The sequence below is a fragment of the Apis laboriosa genome, unplaced genomic scaffold (genome assembly GCF_014066325.1).
Source record: "Apis laboriosa isolate Shangri-la unplaced genomic scaffold, ASM1406632v1 scaffold11_cov152, whole genome shotgun sequence".
Lineage (NCBI taxonomy): Eukaryota > Metazoa > Arthropoda > Insecta > Hymenoptera > Apidae > Apis > Apis laboriosa.
In genome coordinates, this window is record NW_025221020.1 from 3,730,244 (window position 1) to 3,748,209 (window position 17,966).

A 17,966-nucleotide genomic window follows, 5' to 3' on the forward strand; every position below is an offset into this window, starting at 1 on the left:
TTCACAAGAGGCAGGTGTAGTTACAGTAGTGTTTCATTCTGTCGCTTTTTTATATATATTTTATATATATATATATATTTATATATTTATATTTATATATATTTATATATATATATATATAATATATATTTATATATATAATAGTATTTTCACGTTCGTTTATAATTATCGATCGGTCCATCTACGCAATACAAATGGGCATGAACAATGGGGGAGGGAGGGGGGCGGGAGGTGCATACAAAGTGTTTTGTTCTTTCGTACGCTCTAAAAATGACACGTGGACTCGTCGAATATAACGAAACGCGTCGTTCAGTTTTTTTTTCTTTCTCTCCTCACTCCTTTTAGAACTTGTTCTCGTTTCAAGATACGCGCGCACACCAAGATTCTATTCCAAGGAAAAACGAAAGAACGTAAAATAGTTGGCTAAAATGTTCCAAATAGAATCTCGTTGGCTTGCTCTTAATAACGACGCTCGCTTGGGATTTTTTCGTAACGTCGACGGAAAAATCGATCGTTTTTTATCGTCCACGTTACAATAATTAATCGATCGCGCGACGGTTCCAAAAGCCGATCGTCACGCGAGCATTATTATACGAATATATTATTTTCCTCTCCTTCTCCTCTTATTCTCATATTTTTTTCTTCGTTTTTCCATTTTTTTGATAGTCAGTGATAGTGATATCTTCTTTTTCCATTTTAGAATTTATTTTTTTATTAATTAACGCGACATGACGATGACTGTGAATTCCCTATACTTGTATCGAGGCGATGATAATGATCGTGATTACAATTAGAATGATCCTTCGATGATGCGTGTCTATGCGTGATTCCTTTGATGAGCTCGAATCGAGTAAAACGATAGTCGTTCGCGTTCGAACGCGGATAGCGTTCGTTCTCGATTTCCCGAAACGAATTGTCGATCGAAAATATCGTGTTGGATACATTTAATTGCCATAAGGTATAGAGAGGTACGTATTTTTTGAAGATAGAGAGATAGAGAAAGAGAGAGAGAGAGAGAGAGAGAGAGAGACACTATAATTATCAATGAAGCATCGTGTTTGTGCAGAACAACTCTCCTATCAAGTAGATCGCATTTTTTTTTTGTCATTAAGGATATTACATGTCACAGTAAATATAGTTAGGTTTGCACTATTCTATGTCAGTTATAAGTGGCTTCCCTTCTCCTTTACCCTCCTCCACCTCCTTTTTTTTCATTTCTTTCAATCCTCGAGTGGTATTTTCAACGATACTCTCGTATCCTTCCTGGCGACATGTCAACACCTATATTAAGGAGACAGTTAAGCTACGTGTAGTTTGTGAATATGTGTTTTTTCTTTTATGTGTAATGCATGTGCTTGTGTGTTGCGTGTATATGTATGTATGCATGAATGTATGTATGTATGTATGTATGTATGTATGTAAGTATACTCCTGAATAATATGCAGTTGTTTCAATTTTTTTTTTTTTATAGGTGCAACGATGCTAACCTTAACTTTCTTCTCGATCTTTCTTTTCGCCTCTTTGGTTTATTACATTTTTATACGAGAATGTATAATAATATTTACATCCATACCACATTATATCTTCACACGCCGCGCCCTCGAGGCTGTCTCGTGCCACCCTCGATCGCTCGCTCGATCTAACGTTACGATAATATAAATTCAACAACTATATATATATTTATATATATATATTTATATGTATATCAAAGCAAGAAATCGTATCAACGATATATCAATAGCAGAAGAAACGTTGCTGGTTCTTTCTTTTTGTAAAATAGGGGATCCGTGTTTCCGGAATTAGGGTCGCACGGGAGGCCTCGTCGCGCGATATTCCGTGTTCAATTATTGTTCGTGACATGGTTCTCAAGTCTATCCGCGTAGAGATTGAGAGTGACCAGATAACGGAAGGAATGCAAAAAAGATATAAGGGGTGAAAGGAAATTTCGAAGCTGCGGATAGATCGAAAGGGAATTTTCCGAAAAGAGCCACGGTGCAATAATACTTGTCCCCCTTTTTGGAGACTTTCTCTTCCGATTTATAACATTCAGCCAAGAGACGGAGGCGTTTCAGTGAACGCAGTAATTATCATCTCTCGTTTAATAACATTCGTTAACGTTCCACATTCTTTTTTTTTTTTCTTTTTTTCTTCCTTCCTCATCTTCTTTACAGTAAAAGGCAGGTGATCCTCGTAACGTGTATTTTTTTTTTTTTTTTTCTTATATACAAAGAATGAAAATCATCTTCGCGATTCTGTCCCTTATCTCTTACATCCTCATCTAGATATAATTGTCACATGAAAATCCCTCATCAAGCAACTCTACATCACGCACGCGTTCCTCTTTCTTACATCCTCTCTCTACACATTCATGCTCTATTCACTCAACCTTCTTCCCTATATCCTTCTTATTTAAACGCTACATAGAAATATCTCTTCGTTCTGGGTCCCGCACAACTTTGTATCTTTTGCAATGACGATGGCTCCCACGACGTGTGGCCGTCATCGATGGACGATCAAGATGCACTGCGAGCAAGAGAGTCATCAGAACTTTTCTCTTTTCTTCCTTTCTCTCTCTCTCTCTTTCTCTCTCTTTCTCTCTCTCTTTCGAGAAGAGAGACAACGAGAGAGATTTTTATTCTGCCTGACGGAAACGTTTTCCCTTCGAATAAAATAATCTCTCGTTCCGGGACATTAACACTGACCTACTGTTGCTAACTTTCTTACTGACAGTACATATATCGTTACGTAAACGGCCGACGGGTTTTTGCCGCTTCTTGTCCCGTTTCGTCTTGTTTCTCTCTGGTTCGTTCCGGATCGTTGCACAGCAATTTGTCGAACACCTTCATATTTTCTCCTATTCTATTCGTCGCGATATTTCTTTTGCACCAAACGTAGAGCCAAACCAGAGTAGCGCTATTTTCTTAGGAACGTTTTCGGTGAAACGCGAGAAGCGCGATTGAACGAGCGAATGAAAGCTAGACGATGGTCATTGTTTCTCAATTAGCGTATATAATCGTTCGTGGATGAGACGTCGGTTCGCGACATCGTCACGTGTCTAATCGCGAGGTAATCGTACGAAAATAATCAAGGATCGGACGAAGTAGACATTATTCTTCGTTCTCTTCTTCTGTACAATTCGCCGCGATTTGCTGCAAAAATTCGGCGCTGGTATGGAAAATTGCCTAAAGCTAATACGATAGAAAACGAACCGAACGGCGCACGATGATACACGTACATACGGGTAATTAATTATTATTCACGGGTTTCTCTAAGCTACTGATTGACATTAGGCATCGCGAGCACTTCGTCGACGACGATTCGACGTTCGACCCAGTGGCGAGTACAAACTTGGAGTATCCTTTCGAATGTCGTGCTCGTGTGTGTGTGTGTGTGTGTGTGTGTGGTCTTGTATATCTCGCGAACAATGATTCCGAGAATTGTCACAATGATTCGCAGGATACGTTGATGCGTAACTTTTATGAAAACGTGATACGATTTCCGTTGACAAGAACGTGCAGAGGAAGTGAAAACTCTGTCGGTTCCAAGTTTTCAGGTATCTTTGAAAACGTTCGTCGCGTGTGAAAAATATGCATTCGACGCTGTGCACGTGCGAATAATGAGTTTGCGGATAATAAATACGTGTACGCAATATATTTATTTCTCTCTGTGATCGCGTGACACACGCGTGCAAGAGTCAAAGCGTCAACGTTCGAACCGTTCCGGAGAACGGGATATCGTCGTGGCGGTGAATAAGCTCCCTGCTGGCAAGTTGTATTTATTTCTTCTTCTTCCTTCCTTTCTTCCTTCCTTTCTTTCTTTCATTCTTTTTTCTCAAACACGGAATTTTATTATTATCGTTAAAAATTTTCACGCCATTGCAGTATCTGGGCGTATGATGGAGTTCAGCGATAATTAATTTGTTCAGCGAGGCGCGTTACAACGACGACGACAACGATGCAACGATGACGATAACGAGTCGTTACACCGTTTCAACAGAATGAAATTGTTAATCGTTTTGTGTAGGCATTAGCGTTATTGCACAACGATTGTGCGTACAATAATATATACTTATATACACACAGATATATATGTATATATATATATGTATGTATATAAATATATGTATATATTATATATACTGTTTTCTTATTGCGATCTCAAAATCGATAGCTTGGTAGATTCGTCTCGATCTTTTTTTTCCCGTGGATTTAAAGGACGGTCGCGCTAATACATTTAATCGCCTTCGTTTCAAAAAGGTGCAAACTCTTCTATAATTCACCATAAAAAATAAACTTCCTATTACCTGCTCGTGTAAGTAAGTGTCCGTGTATCTGTACGCGCGTCTGTGTTAATGTATGCATATACATAATGCACACGTGTAAGTACTCGTGTGTTCCATCGCGTGAATTCCTATACGTGTCTCTTCTATATAATGCGTGTATTACGTGTTTATTTCGTGTGGTCTGGTCATCCTCGTCTCGTTTCTCTAATCTGTACATCCGAGAATACACATTTAAGTTATACATTTAAGCTCTCTATAGCTTGTTTGTCTCTCTTTTTCAATCTTCGAATGCCTCGTGGATACGCTAGAACGTTACTTCAGTCATTCCGTCACTCACGCACGTCGTTCCCCTTTCACTCCTCCTCTGGACTTCCTTTAAATCCAGCGAATTTATTAAATTTAGCGCGATAAATTACCATTCCGTATATATACAGATATTCGCTCTATCTCTATCCCAAATCGTTGCAGGATTCCCTCTGTTCTCTGAAACGTACTTTCGCAACACGATCTAGACGCTGATCTACGCTGATCTTTGTTCCTCTCTAAGGATTATCCCGTTCGCCTAAGGGATTCGCCTAAGGGACGCGAATCCTGCCTCCAGTTTCGTGGCCCCAATCCACGAACTTTCACGCCTTTTTTTCTCCGGCGATATATTTTTATCTTTTTTTATTTTTTCTTTTTGTCTGACACTGCGTGTAACATACATAACATCATATCGACACACGTAAGCGTAGTCCACTATAGCTGTGGTAATTAGTATAGCACTCTGCAGAATTCACGATTCAGTCGATTAACGTAAGAATACGATTCTTTGTTTCTTTTTTTTTCTTCTTCTTCTTCTTCTTTTCATCTTTCTTTCTTCTTCTTTAGTTGGCTTGACCTGTGGCGGCTGTGTTCCACTTAAGGATTGCTCTCCCAACGGGCCAGTTGAATGCGCCTGTTGTCCAGAGAGGGCGAAAGGAGTGACCTGAGAGATGCACTGGGTGGCGATCCGCTGAAGTATTTCAAGGTCAGAGGTGACTGTAGATGCTTGTGTCTGATCACTTCTCGCTCAGCAGGCAGCGGCCACAGTTCCTGTGAAGGAACGAGCGAAGGAATCAACTACAACACAGTGTTCTATGATTGGCGATCGTATCGTTCATCGAACGTGAAAGAATGTATTATTTGATCGTTTTGCTTTTTTTTTTTTTTTTTTATTTTATTTTACGGATAACATTTCAACGATTATGAATGTTCATTTACCTGCAGCGAGAGAGCCTCGTCTCAGGACTCACCCTGCTTATTTCTACGCCCAGTCAGAGAGCCAACCAAAGATTTCAAGGTGGCGCCAAGTCCTTTTCCGCTCGGGGTGTTCAGGCTGCTAGCGTTTCTAAAGCCTTGAGGATGTGCGTCTAAGCATTTCTGGTACCTCAGCTGCGCGCATAATTACTTATATAAAAACTTAATCTAGAAGTAAACTACCAAAGAATGGAGAAAATTGAAAAATCTAACGATTGACCACCTTGCAAGCAGCTTCAATAGTTTTGCAAAGAGCTCCGCTGCTAGGCTCACAGTTGAAAACGTGTGCGATGAAAAGATCTTGCGCTGTGTGCATTATGAAGGCGCATTGTTTCACGTTACGACCAATTCCGAGGAACGACAGATAACGCACTCGACACTCGGTGATAAGTTTCTCTTCCTAAAACGGACACGTTGTCATTTCTATTTGCCGACGAATAAAGGATATTTACTTAATCGACCCACTTACGTTCGGTGTAAGGATGGAGATCATACTGGGCGCGACGGCCACGTTCACGTTTCGCCATTGATTGATAGGCGTGTTGGCAACGATGTGATCTATCGCGTCGTTGAGAACCTCCATTCCAGTCGCTTGAGAAACCTGCATGGATCCGAGATATTGTGCTCGCAACACCTTCTTCGGTTCTTCCATCGGTGTTGGGAATGATTGCGCTGAAAACGGGTCAACGGTTTCACTCGTTCCTCTCTTCCATCTCTGGAAATCTTACTCTCGATTACTTACTGACTAGCGCTTGTCCGTTTCTATGGAAACGTCGATGCTCCGTGGGCAGATTGGTCGGTCTGGTGGCAAGGCTCGTTCGCCCATTGATGTCCACCGGTTTCGCCAGATTCTGGTGTTGCGATCGCTCGATCATGATCTTCTTGCAAATGTCGCGAAGCGTGTTCGCGATGGTGCGCGCCGGAATGTCGCAACGGAACACGTGGCACATGTGTTTTCGAGTGGATCGGTCTCTTGCCACGTACGCAAAGTCCCTGAAAGAACACGAATTGACGCACGCGTGTACGTAACACAGATCGCGAAAGACAGATGAACGCCATTGTTGAGGAACGAGTACCTTACCTTTCGCTGTTTCAGTAGATCGAGGGATCGAAGAAGGGGCATGAAATCATAAACGAGTTGATTTTAATCGAATCGAGTTAAACGATTGATTTTTCAAAATGTTGGTTAAGATTCACTCACCGGCAGTGGTCTCTGCCAACGCCCCACACCCTCACCGTGTGAATCGGTTGTGTGTTGAGCACGGTAAGATTCTCCGGGTCTATTAGCTTCAACGCGCCTTCGTCCAGATCCATGAACAAGTCCTTCCCCTGGAAAAATTTCAAACAATCGTTCCGATTAATAATCCTTCCCATCCCGCATCGGAATCGAGTGATTCACTCGATCGATACCAACATCGCCCCATCGCCCAACCACGTCCAGAAGATCGTTTCTTCCTAAGGACAAGTCTACGATACATTTGTTGACGGCCTTGCTGCTTCTTTCAGGCGTCAAATCTTCCTCCGCGATTTCGGTCCACCCGAGGGAACGTACGGCGAATCTGATAGGTTTGTCCCTGCCCTCGGAGTCCGCTCGTGCGGGATAGCTTCTTCGCCTGAAACGCGAAAAAAAAAAAAAAAAAAAAAAAAAGAGGGTGAAGCGTTGCATCGAAGAAAAATTGGATACGATAATATATATATATATATATCGATAAATATGTCTCACTTGAGAGCTAGCTCCACTTTTCTCTTGTTTTCCAACTCTTGATCCAAGGCCGAGCTCGTGTTACTGCGGGTGACGGTATTGACCATGCCGCTCAACGTGTGGAAGTTGTTTATCTGCATCATCGAATCGTGAAAGTGTCTCAATGCGTCAAAATCCATCCGTCGCGTTTCGATTTTTTCGAAATTTTCACTTACGCTATCGTTGTCTTTGATCAGGCTTCTACGCGACTCCCTCTTGGAATGCGGTGGCGCTTCCGGTGGCTCTCTCTGTATATTCCCGCTTTTTACGTGCCAGTAATAAGGTCCGTTCTCGTCTGTAGGAAAGTCATTTCGTTCATTTCAATTATTGCCGCCACGGATTACAGTGACACCGCGAGCCGTCTATAGATTACGATATCGATTCCCTCGGATACTCACCCTCGTGTTTCTGCCATCCCGGTGGCAGATTCTCATCTTTGTCCTCGGAATCGGTGGTATCTACCTCAGCGGGCTTCTCCTGGCTATTGTTCTGCACAGCGGCATTGTTCTTTTGATCCTTGGGCTGCCTCCGCTTCACAGGGACCGCGTACAGCTCGCTGTTCAATCCACCCTCCACGTGCGGAACGCCTCCCATCTCTGTCGTTTCGTTATCCGCTTTCTCGCAATAACTGTAATATCCCATCGTCCAAGGTTATCCTCGTTGTTATCCTCCCCCCTGCGATCCTCTGATCACCCTCTTCGCATCGCGCCAACGATACGTTAGACGATTAGGTAAGCAGAGAGGTGAGCAACGATGCTAATAATTTCGACATTGTCTACTCGACGCCTGCGTCAAAACGCGAGCGAAAACGATTGATAACGTCGCGCGACTCCACGTTATTCCGCAACGATTTATCGTGGAATGATTGGACGTTAAGCGTGGCAGCCTCGTGTATCCATCCAGCTATGGATGGATGGGCATCGTTAACATTTACTTATGCTTTTCGCGCGTACGCGTTATGATGAATCGGATCGCGTAATTGGCCATCGAGTGGCTCGTAAAGTTTTATCGATCGCCCGACTCGACAATGACGAATCGCGCTCTCCTTGATTGCCAGCGTCATCGAGAGAACTTACTGACTGCGGCCCGTGATTCGCGATCAATGTTACTGCTAGAGAGAGGATAGAAACTGCCACGAGGAATAACCACGAATCAAATCGATCCAACGAATTATTCGTTCTCGCGCAGGCTGATGTTTTTCTTTTCCTTTTTTTTCTTTCCCCTGTATTTACGACGATTCATTGGTTTCAATTCAATGGCGATATAATAATGTACGAGAGACGCACAAACGGATGCTCGAAGAGTGCTGCGTTAAAATTACGGTGGAACGGCGGTGAATCTTCATCGAAAAGAAGTTCTCGTTCCGTGAACGAATAAAATCTGTTCTTTTTTTTCTGAGCCGTGGTGACGCGGCAGTCGAGACGCGGCCACTTTCTACCGCGTCCAAAGGCGAGGCCGAAAGATCGACGCGCACCCGAGGAAAAGTTAGTTTTACTTTCTAATGCAAGAACCGTGGAGAGAGAGAAGAACGTGGATACGAGTCTGCCTCTGCGGAATTTTTACTCGTTCCCCGCGTGTTTTTCCTCCCTTTTTTCTTTTCTCTTTTCTTTTTTCTTTCTTTCCTCGTCGAGGAAATCCCTCCGTGTTTGGTTAATCAACCTTCGATCGATAGATAAAAACTTTGATCCCAATTCACTACATAACTTTAATTCCTTCTTGCTCGAACCAACTTTGTATACCTTTGGAAGATTGAGAGATCGAGCGAGTCGTCTCGAATCACGATCCATCGATCACGTTTCGTTCCACGTTTTTCAAAAACCTACGCTGGTTGCATCTAGCATGCGAACGCGTCCAACAGCCAACAACTTTACAGTACAGCGGAATATACATGAGGGAAGGGAGGGAGAGAGTGAGAGAGAGAGAAAGGTAAGAAAGATAAGCAACAACAACTCGGGTTTACCGAGTTTCCTACGGAGCAGCGAGGAGCGAGGAGCATCGTAAAACGCCTACTAAGTAAAAGCGTCGCGATTACAATTGTTATTATTAGAAATCGCATCCATTTAATTACTCGGGATATAAACAAGTGACCGGAGGCTAGCGGTTACTTGCTGGACGAAATGGTGAACGAAATGGTGTAGCAGCTGAGCAGCGGTAACGCAACAGTAACAACAACAACAATAATAACAACAACAACAATCAACAACAGCATATATAATACGTATATATATATATATGTATATAAATATAGAGAAACATGAAACAAACAAGATGTGAAGCAAGAGAATAATTTGTTCGATAATAAAGAACTGTGCAGCGATCTAAAGGGGGATTTAAGGGTGGGGGAAGGATGGTACGACGAGAGTAATTCTATCGTACGTACTTTCTCGAATCGGATAGATTCGCAGCGTCGACCGTGTCCGCGGATGCTGACTGTACGGGAGCCAGAATCGAGGAGGATGACGACGAAGATCGAGGATTTCCGTTGAGGGTGTCGTCGACCAGAGCAGACTCCGCAACACCCTCGCTGCTGTACCTGAATCAGCACGTCGCCGAGCGCATTACTTAAGGGGGAGAATCGATCGAGTCGATGACCACGCTCGTTTCGTTCTCTCTCATACTTCTCGTGTTCCACGTGATAAAAATCGCGAATTCGAGTGGCTCGAGTCATGGGTCCGTAATCGCTCCTTGGTTACCGCTATTATCGCGTAAATTTCTTTTTATCTCGAATATCGGAAGGGGAGGGATGGATTTTTCGTTAAGACGTTTGAAAAAAAAAAAAAAGAGAATTTTCGAGGCACGAAAATGGCACGAAATCGAACGTGAACATGGTTTTTAACGAGCGCATTCGTTGTCGACGAATGGCGGTGTTCGCATTATCATATTGATGCGATCATTACGAAGTCATGAATCTGGGGATAATTATGATCAGAGCGGATAACTGTTGGGCCGGCGGCATTTTGCATAATTAAACTTCAATTTAGTGGCATTTATATATAAGCGAGCCAGTATTTATATATAAGTTTTTCGCGATATTTTCTCGATATTTTTGCCCCGAATCGACCGTTAATACGGTGTTGCGGAATAAATTGAATCGAGTGTATTTCTCGTTTCACGTATAAATGTTTCGGAAAACACAGTTTACCACGTAGCTAGTCGCCAGGGAATTCAATTTCTCTGCAAAATTGCGAAAAAGCGTAACGAAATTCTTGGAAATCGACCTCGTTTCCCTAAAACTGACTCTTACTCTCGCCCCGAGAACATTTGATTCTACTTAGCGATTTTCTAGCTTCTAGCTTAGAGATTGAGAATCGAAAGAAATTGGAAACCATGTTTTCCAAAATTGTCACACTTTGGCGAAAATATATTGGTCCATAACTTACCGGCAGAAACGATTATCGCAGTTTAAATAATTAAATTCACCGTCCATTTGGAAGAATCGACACAAGCTGATATTTGACAAATGCTCTTCCTTCTCTCTCTAAACGTCGGAAACGAAATTATTCTCGGCGGGGGGGAGCGGGTGATAAATTTTCCAAGGATCGAGAACGGTTCGGAGACGAGCTCGATTGACCGTCGTGACTTATGCGCGGCGCGTTGGCTGGAAATTGCCGCGGCTGCAAGGAAATGCCATTTTAATTAACGATCGGGGAACGGAGCCAGGCACCGACGTGGTTAGTACAGGGTCGCTAACCATGTCGAAGTAATTAGGGGATTAGCCGAGCGGTTTGCCGACTAACGCCGCTCGCCTCTCCTCACCATCGTTCGGCCCAGTCTTCGTCGTCTCCTTCGAGCTCGAATCGGTCAACTTTTAATCCCGGCTCGCCACACGGATTCCAATTTTCTTCGAAACGGAGGGCATGATCAAATGTACATTTTCAGATCAAATGTATCGACCAGTTACTTGCCGATTCCATTTCAGGGAGATCTCTCGAAGAAACGTTAATATTTTTACATTAGATTTATAATTTATAATTCGTTTTCTTAAATTCTTCCCTTCGAATGTATTAATATTATTAGTAGTCTCTGAAAAATATTCATATTCATTTTCGCGAAAAGATTTTCTGATGATCTATCGCGAACGTAGAAAACTCGTTGTAACCATCTCTTCCAATGATTTATTTCGAATCGATGAATTTTCTTCCCGCGAACGATGACGTATCACTATATTTTCTTGCAACTGCGCGGCGGCCTTCGATACCGCTTCGATACGATTTCGTATGGATCATGGGTTATCCATCATACAGCTCGAGAAAAGTGGTCTTCGATCTTTAAAACGCGACGTTGATGCACTTCTTGCTGAAATACCAATTTAACATTTTCTTCTACTCTCTCCCTCCCCCTCTCCTCCCCCTTCATGATCCATTACCACGCGTCTCGCCGTGGTAACAAACCGTTCGGTGGGAAAATATTGGAAAGGTACCGTTCGACGTTGAATTTTTCACGTCGAGGGATGATCTCTTATCGAGTGGCAATAGGTTATTAATTCACCGCGTATCAAGATGCGGGAGCAAAGGGACGGATAGATTATTCGAGGGTTTCGCGATCCCTTTTGACAGCCAGAAACTCGATCCTTTATCCGGGGACCGGGTGGCTGACCCTGAATGACACTTATCCCTCTCTCCTCCCCCTCCCCCTCCCTCCAGTTCGACCATATTTTAAGACGACACGGCCTGTCACGGTCTTCTCGCCCGGCTCGGAATATTAAATTTCCCAACGTTACTCCGATCGCCACTCCCATTTATCCGCGACCAGCCATCGAACTCTAATAAACGGCGTGCCTCGGAACGTACGTATGAAACGTCATCGCGCGGATTGCGCAATGCTAATTCCCGGTTTCATTGGACGCAACCGGTAACCGTTAATTACAGCCTCCAACGAGCATAGCAATTTCTCTCGTGCGCGTCGTTAATTGGCTCTTTGAACGTCGGCTCGTTTCAATCGAAAATATGGAAACGAAGCCATTTCACCGCCAAAAACAGAGAAAGAATCTTGACGTATTTCGTTTCGCAGGGATATATATATATATATATATAGAATCATAATTTTATATACATATGGAGGAAAGGACTTTTTTTTAAAGAGCATCGATTCATCGTGGATATTCCCTTTTATCGTACGTTTCGAAGAGAGACTTTTTTCTGTCGAGCTACGAATAACAGACAGAGGAAAAAGAACTAACGGTTAGTCTTAGAGGAAAACAATGAAAATTAGCGAGATAGGGGAGAGTTTCTGGAAAGTTTCGCGCGATCCATTGTCCAGAAAGTTAATAACACCGTTTAAAACAAGTATGTGGGTTAGCAAAGGGTTGGAAATTCGCCAAAAATTACAAAGAGAGAGAGAGAAAGAGAGAAAGGCAACGTGCATAAATGCGGTCGGACCGCGGATGGCGATCGATTAAGCCGAATACCTTTGCGGGAATTCTCTATCGATCGTCGTCGATGCGACGACGTGTTCCGCGACGCGGCCGATTCTTCGTTCAATCCACCTTCGTTCTCCACTTTCCACTCACCACTTCGCACCAGAGGGGAAACAACTCTTCTTCCGCGAGTCGCGACTTCCGAGCGCAACGAGTTGCGCGCTCAGAGCTCTCTTGTTACGTTCCCTCTTTCTCTTAATCGAGGCGTGCGGCTCTAAGAACCTAAGTCCAGGCGGAAATGCAGCTCGTGGTGAAGAGGGCCGACGAGAACGTTTCCGCCACCGCCACGGTCAATATTTAGTTTCTTTTGTTCGAGGGAAATTCTCGCGGCGCCTTTTGCCCTCCTCCCTCCAAAACATTACGCCTGCTACCCCCGATATTAGACACGTCGCGGGACGATATCTTGGCGAAGAGAGAGGAGGCGAGATGTTAATCGAATCGATAGGGATACATATCGCGAGATTTCCACCATCTCGTTTGCGGACTCGTTTGCAGAGACTCGTAACGGTATCCTTCTAATCAAAGCGCGGATCGAGTCACGTTAGGCCGGGTTTGATGATCGATTAACCGCTCTGTTTGCCCCGCTTGTGATTGCGTTCAGACAAGCGGACGATCAGAGAAGCGACTGTTAACCGCCTCGTTATCGAAAGGGGGGTGTCGAGGAGACAAGGAGGCGGGGAGGGGACGGTGAGAAAATTGTAGCAGAGACTAGAAGCCGGTCGAGGGCGGGCTGAGAGTGGGAAGAGGGGAGAGGGAATCATAGGCGGACAGGGCGTAATAAGGCCGATCGCGGTAACTGAAATCAGCTGTCGGCGGCTCCGTAATTGTAACCCACCCTGTGTATAAGGACGCCGCCGTAACTTTCAGCGAGCTGTAATTAAACCCAATTAGGTCGTAAGGTGAGCAACTTGTGACGCACCTGGCTGAACCGTAAATTACACCAGGTCTCTGTACCGCAACCGCGATCACGGTATACGGAACCTCGCAATTTCTGGCTGCTGAACAACGGGCACCCGATATAGGAGAGAGGGTGATTAGGCGGTGATCTCGCGCAACGAGGGATTAGCTAAATAAAAAAAGAAACCTCTCTCTCTTTCTTTCCACCGGAAAGAATCGTGACTCGATTGGTAATCGCGCGATTCCCTCCTGAACGTGAAATCGTTCGATAAATCTCGTAGCCAATAGACACAAAAGCTGGTGTAACAGCTTTTCGAGCGGTGGAAGAATTCGTCTCTGTTATTTAAACAGCGCGATGGGGGGGAAAAAGGATCGAAACTCGCGCGGTTCAGGGAAGGAAAATCGGTTTAAATCGATCGTGAGCGAACTTGCAATGGGGCGGCAGATCTCGTCACGAATTTTTTGCTACGGTAAACGGTTGAAGTGAAAAAGATCGTCACGAGCCTCGACCTACTCGAGACTTGCGACGAAAAATATTCAAAACTTGGAATCGGTCGATTTCAACCCCACGATTTCTTCCTCCCCCTCGTGCCCCCTCTCCACAAGATTTAATCACCATTCTCGGCCAATCACGACTCGATTCAAAATACGCGCATCGATCTGGAAATCCGAGTCCGTCGTTTCCACGAATGGGCGAGCCAACGGAGCCATCAATTTTCTCGAGCAAGAGAATGCCAAATAGAATTACACAGGTGGACCATTAATCGAGCGCGCGGTCGCGTAATCCGTTACACGTTCCGCCAGGGGTCGAGATTCGCAGATAGGGAAGAAGCTTTGGAAAGGGGGAGGGAGGAGGAGGAGGAAGAGGCGAGGAACGAAGGTGGGCGAAATGGAAACGGACGACGTGTAAGAAGAAAGAATGGTGCACGAGCGAAACACCGCGTACGTGGGCGTTCGTACGAAGTACAGCGGAGTCGGGGGGGGAAGGGTGCTCTTCTAGCTCGATCAATACACACTACCGGCAACCCCTCCGCGTCCCACGCCGTCCCTCGTCCATTTCGTTCACCCCTGACACCATATCCCTCCCCCCATTCCATTTCGAACCACCCCTACCGCTATCGTCGGTTCAGATGCTCGAGAGACCGGTGTCGTTTAGCTGTACGCGTCTTATCGCCTCGCGCCACCAAAAATACCGATCAGCCCACGCGCGCGAGTTTCACCGTATTCGAGGCCAACTCTCCATTCTTCGTCGAGGGCTCTATTCTTTGTTACGAGAGAGAGAGAGAGAGAGAGGGAGAGTTTCGCTTTCATTTATTCTACTCGAACAGACGAGGGTTGGATTTCGGGATCGGTTTGTTCGGATGAAACGCTCGCTTCGGTTCTCGAGATTGTGTAGATGGTTGCGTTTCACCAGTTCGCGTTGAAAGAGTGTCGGAACATTGGACGAGGGTAAACGAGAGAGTTAGGTATCGATTATATCGACGGACAGTAAAGCGTTGGGATCGCTGCATCATGGGATGTCGCGCGCTCGAACATTTTCGTTTAACTCTTTGTTCGTTCGTCGATGTCTTTGATTAAATTTTAAATTTTTCCTCGAAGAAAGGAGTTGATATAGAAAGAAAGACGCGACCGTCCTGCCAATTACAATTACAATACAGGCGAATAGATGATGCAAGAAGGGTAGCCGATTAACGTATTCCCCCGCGGATTTTGCGGGGTACCCTTCCAGAGGGTTCTGTACGCAAGCGAGCCGAGGTAATTAAGTTTAGAGCCGTGGAAGGAAACCGCTGTGAAGTTCGGAAACACGGTTGCTTGCCCCTTGCCGAGGAGGCAAGACCTTCCCCTCTTCCTTCCCGTTTTCAGATTAAATTCTATAAATATTGTATGGGGGGAGGGACGGAAGTCGTGGCTCGAATTTAAACTCTGCAAGAGAGTATTTCTCATCTCCGCGTAAATCGGCAACCGTGATTACTTTTCAACTACGATATTCGAGTCGCGAAACGGGATCTCCGTCCGACGAGATCGGGTTAAATCGAGAACAATGCAGCCGGTCAGGTCGAACACGCGTTGCGAGATATTAATAAGCGGATTTGCAGGGACCACGCGAGCGGAAGAGAGGGTCATTACGGGTCGAAACGATCGCGAAGTTACGACAGTTTCGTAATCAAAAAAGTTTCGATAAACGATCGAAACAGCTCGATAAGTTGGTCGAGGTGACTCATATCCGTGAGAAAGACGAAGCAGCGTGGCCGGACGTCGTTACGAGCTATGCAACTTTCCCCTCCCTTCCTATATCCTTCCCCATTGTCACATCACATTCGTTATATTTATTTATTACGAAGAAAAGAGGTAAGAAAATAATTCGGTGAAACCGAATTTATAAATTTTGAATGCGATATCGATGACAAATAATATATTTAAAACCAATATTGATTCGTTTAAAATTTGTATAATTCTCCGCCAAGTTGTCGAAGCTGAAGTCGAGACGAAGTATTCTGTTTCTAAAGAAAAAAAAAAAAAAAAAAAAAAAAACGGCAAAGTCACGGTTAAAAGCGCGAGAAGTTTTCCGCCATCGATCGTAAAGCTTTATGATTTCAGCGGCACCGAATCCGGCATTCTCTTCCATCGCGAGATTGACGCGGGCGCACCGCGGTTAATAAACTTGCAGCTTCGTGAAACCTCGGATAGCTTCACTGCCCCTCCGCTCCTCCGGTTTACGAGCTCATTTTTTTACGAGGCTTGGCGTTCCACCCTCGCCGTCTTCCCCAAACACTCCCCGACAATTTTCTCGCATCCTCTCCTCGCATCCTTTCTGAAACGAGATTTTAATCCAACCGTACGGGCTCGAGAAATGGGGAGAAATCGGCCAACGACGCGGCTATATGGTGTACGACGATCGTGTTCTTTTGACCTCGTCGATTTTACGATCATCCGCAAAAAAAAACATATTCGATGAAAATTCCGAGTTACTTTTATATATATAAAGGGGAATATTTAAAGCTTTTACACGTCGATCGCACGCGTTTATCGTGCGCGCTTTTTATTCGGAGATGAGAAAAAGTGGAAGGTAAAAGAGCGGAAGGAATATCGACAGCGTGTTCGCTGTATCGAATATTTCAGATGTAATCTATGCCTCCCCTCCCAACAATCAATATTCGACCAACGTTCCAATGCTTAAAATTCAACCTGCGACTGATTTCCGTAGATGGAAATATCAGATTAAAACTTATCTTTGTCGTTAATAGAGGCAAAAAAAAAAAAAAAAAAACAAACAAATCTATTTCCCTTATCCATACACCCATCATGATAAAAAAACGCGTAACACGTCTCTAGCTAACGAAAAAAGAGAAAAAAGTCTTTTTCATCTTTTACAATGGATGTACGGATTCGATCAACACCCATTACTCGAAGATTCGAAAAATGGGAGCGGAACGTTGAGAAATTACTACGGCGCGAATACACGCGTGGCATCCCTTATAAATCCTCGGGATGGGATTCCATTTGCCTTCTCTTCCCTTCTCTCCTCCCTTCCCCTCCCCCTATTCGCGCGAATCCTCTTCCTCTCGGTGGACGTAGTAATCGGTGATCCGTTTGGCCGGAGTGTTTGATAAGTCTTCTCGCGTGGCGCGGGGAGGAGAGAGGAGGAAGCGGAGGAGGACACTGGGATGGAGGCTCTCGCAGGACAGGAGAAAGAGTATATAATAGAATGGAAAGAGCCTTTGCTTGGGATTCCAACCGAGACGAGATTATCGGGCTAAACTGAAATCCAGAAACGGGGACGTTTGCGAGCCAGCTGTCCCGCGCCGGCTGGCCCCGTTCCCGCTTTCTTCTTCCCCCTTCCCTTCGTCCCTTGTTTGTCGGAGGCCAGCCCCACGAATCCTTATGAAAGAGCCTATCTCTGCGTTTCCAGGACCGTGTCTCACTTGGAACACAGGGTGGGTGTTTGGAACAAGGATACTTTTCCAAGGGGAATAAAGAGATTTCGGGTTGTCGTTCAAGCGTGGATACTATAAATACGAAGAATTTTTATCTACGTGTTGGTCGAGAATTCATTTCGTCGGTCGAGATATAAATTTTTACCTCGCGGTGGATACGATGGTGGATCGATGCTTCTTGCGCGAACAACTTCTTCTCTCGCGTGTTCTTTTTTCGAGGAATGCAGCTCGCAGCTGCCATTGTCGACGCAGGTGCGAGAGTTTCGGATTTCTTTTCGGATCGAACGACGCACGAATACGTAATTTCCGGTGCAACAATCTACATCCGTAAATATATTTCTTCGTGATAAACGACGACTGTCCATCCGTTTCACGATCCGCGACGAGAATACGCGGAGGATCGTCTGTGGAACGATC

General features: G+C 44.6%; 1 protein-coding gene across 7 annotated transcripts in view; it reads right to left on the reverse strand.

Annotated features, from left to right (window-relative positions):
- Positions 1 to 5: 5 nt before the first annotated feature.
- LOC122719713 (protein Fe65 homolog) overlaps positions 6 to 17,966 on the reverse strand; it is a 117,173-nt gene continuing 99,212 nt past the window's right edge. For 5 of the 7 annotated variants that reach the window (XM_043945773.1, XM_043945801.1, XM_043945792.1 and 2 more), the window contains 12 exons: positions 9,682 to 9,834; positions 7,700 to 7,929; positions 7,478 to 7,596; positions 7,284 to 7,396; positions 6,975 to 7,173; positions 6,762 to 6,889; positions 6,642 to 6,647; positions 6,303 to 6,553; positions 6,030 to 6,232; positions 5,784 to 5,960; positions 5,525 to 5,695; positions 6 to 5,356 (listed from right to left, as the gene is read on the reverse strand). In XM_043945773.1, coding sequence (XP_043801708.1) covers positions 5,546 to 5,695; positions 5,784 to 5,960; positions 6,030 to 6,232; positions 6,303 to 6,553; positions 6,642 to 6,647; positions 6,762 to 6,889; positions 6,975 to 7,173; positions 7,284 to 7,396; positions 7,478 to 7,596; positions 7,700 to 7,929; positions 9,682 to 9,834 — 1,729 coding nt within the window. In that variant the 3' untranslated portion in view covers positions 6 to 5,356; positions 5,525 to 5,545. Of the gene's footprint in view, positions 5,384 to 5,524; positions 5,696 to 5,783; positions 5,961 to 6,029; positions 6,233 to 6,302; positions 6,554 to 6,641; positions 6,648 to 6,761; positions 6,890 to 6,974; positions 7,174 to 7,283; positions 7,397 to 7,477; positions 7,597 to 7,699; positions 7,930 to 9,681; positions 9,835 to 17,966 lie in introns of all 7 variants that reach the window. The other 2 variants (XM_043945783.1, XM_043945819.1) reach the window with 2 other exon arrangements.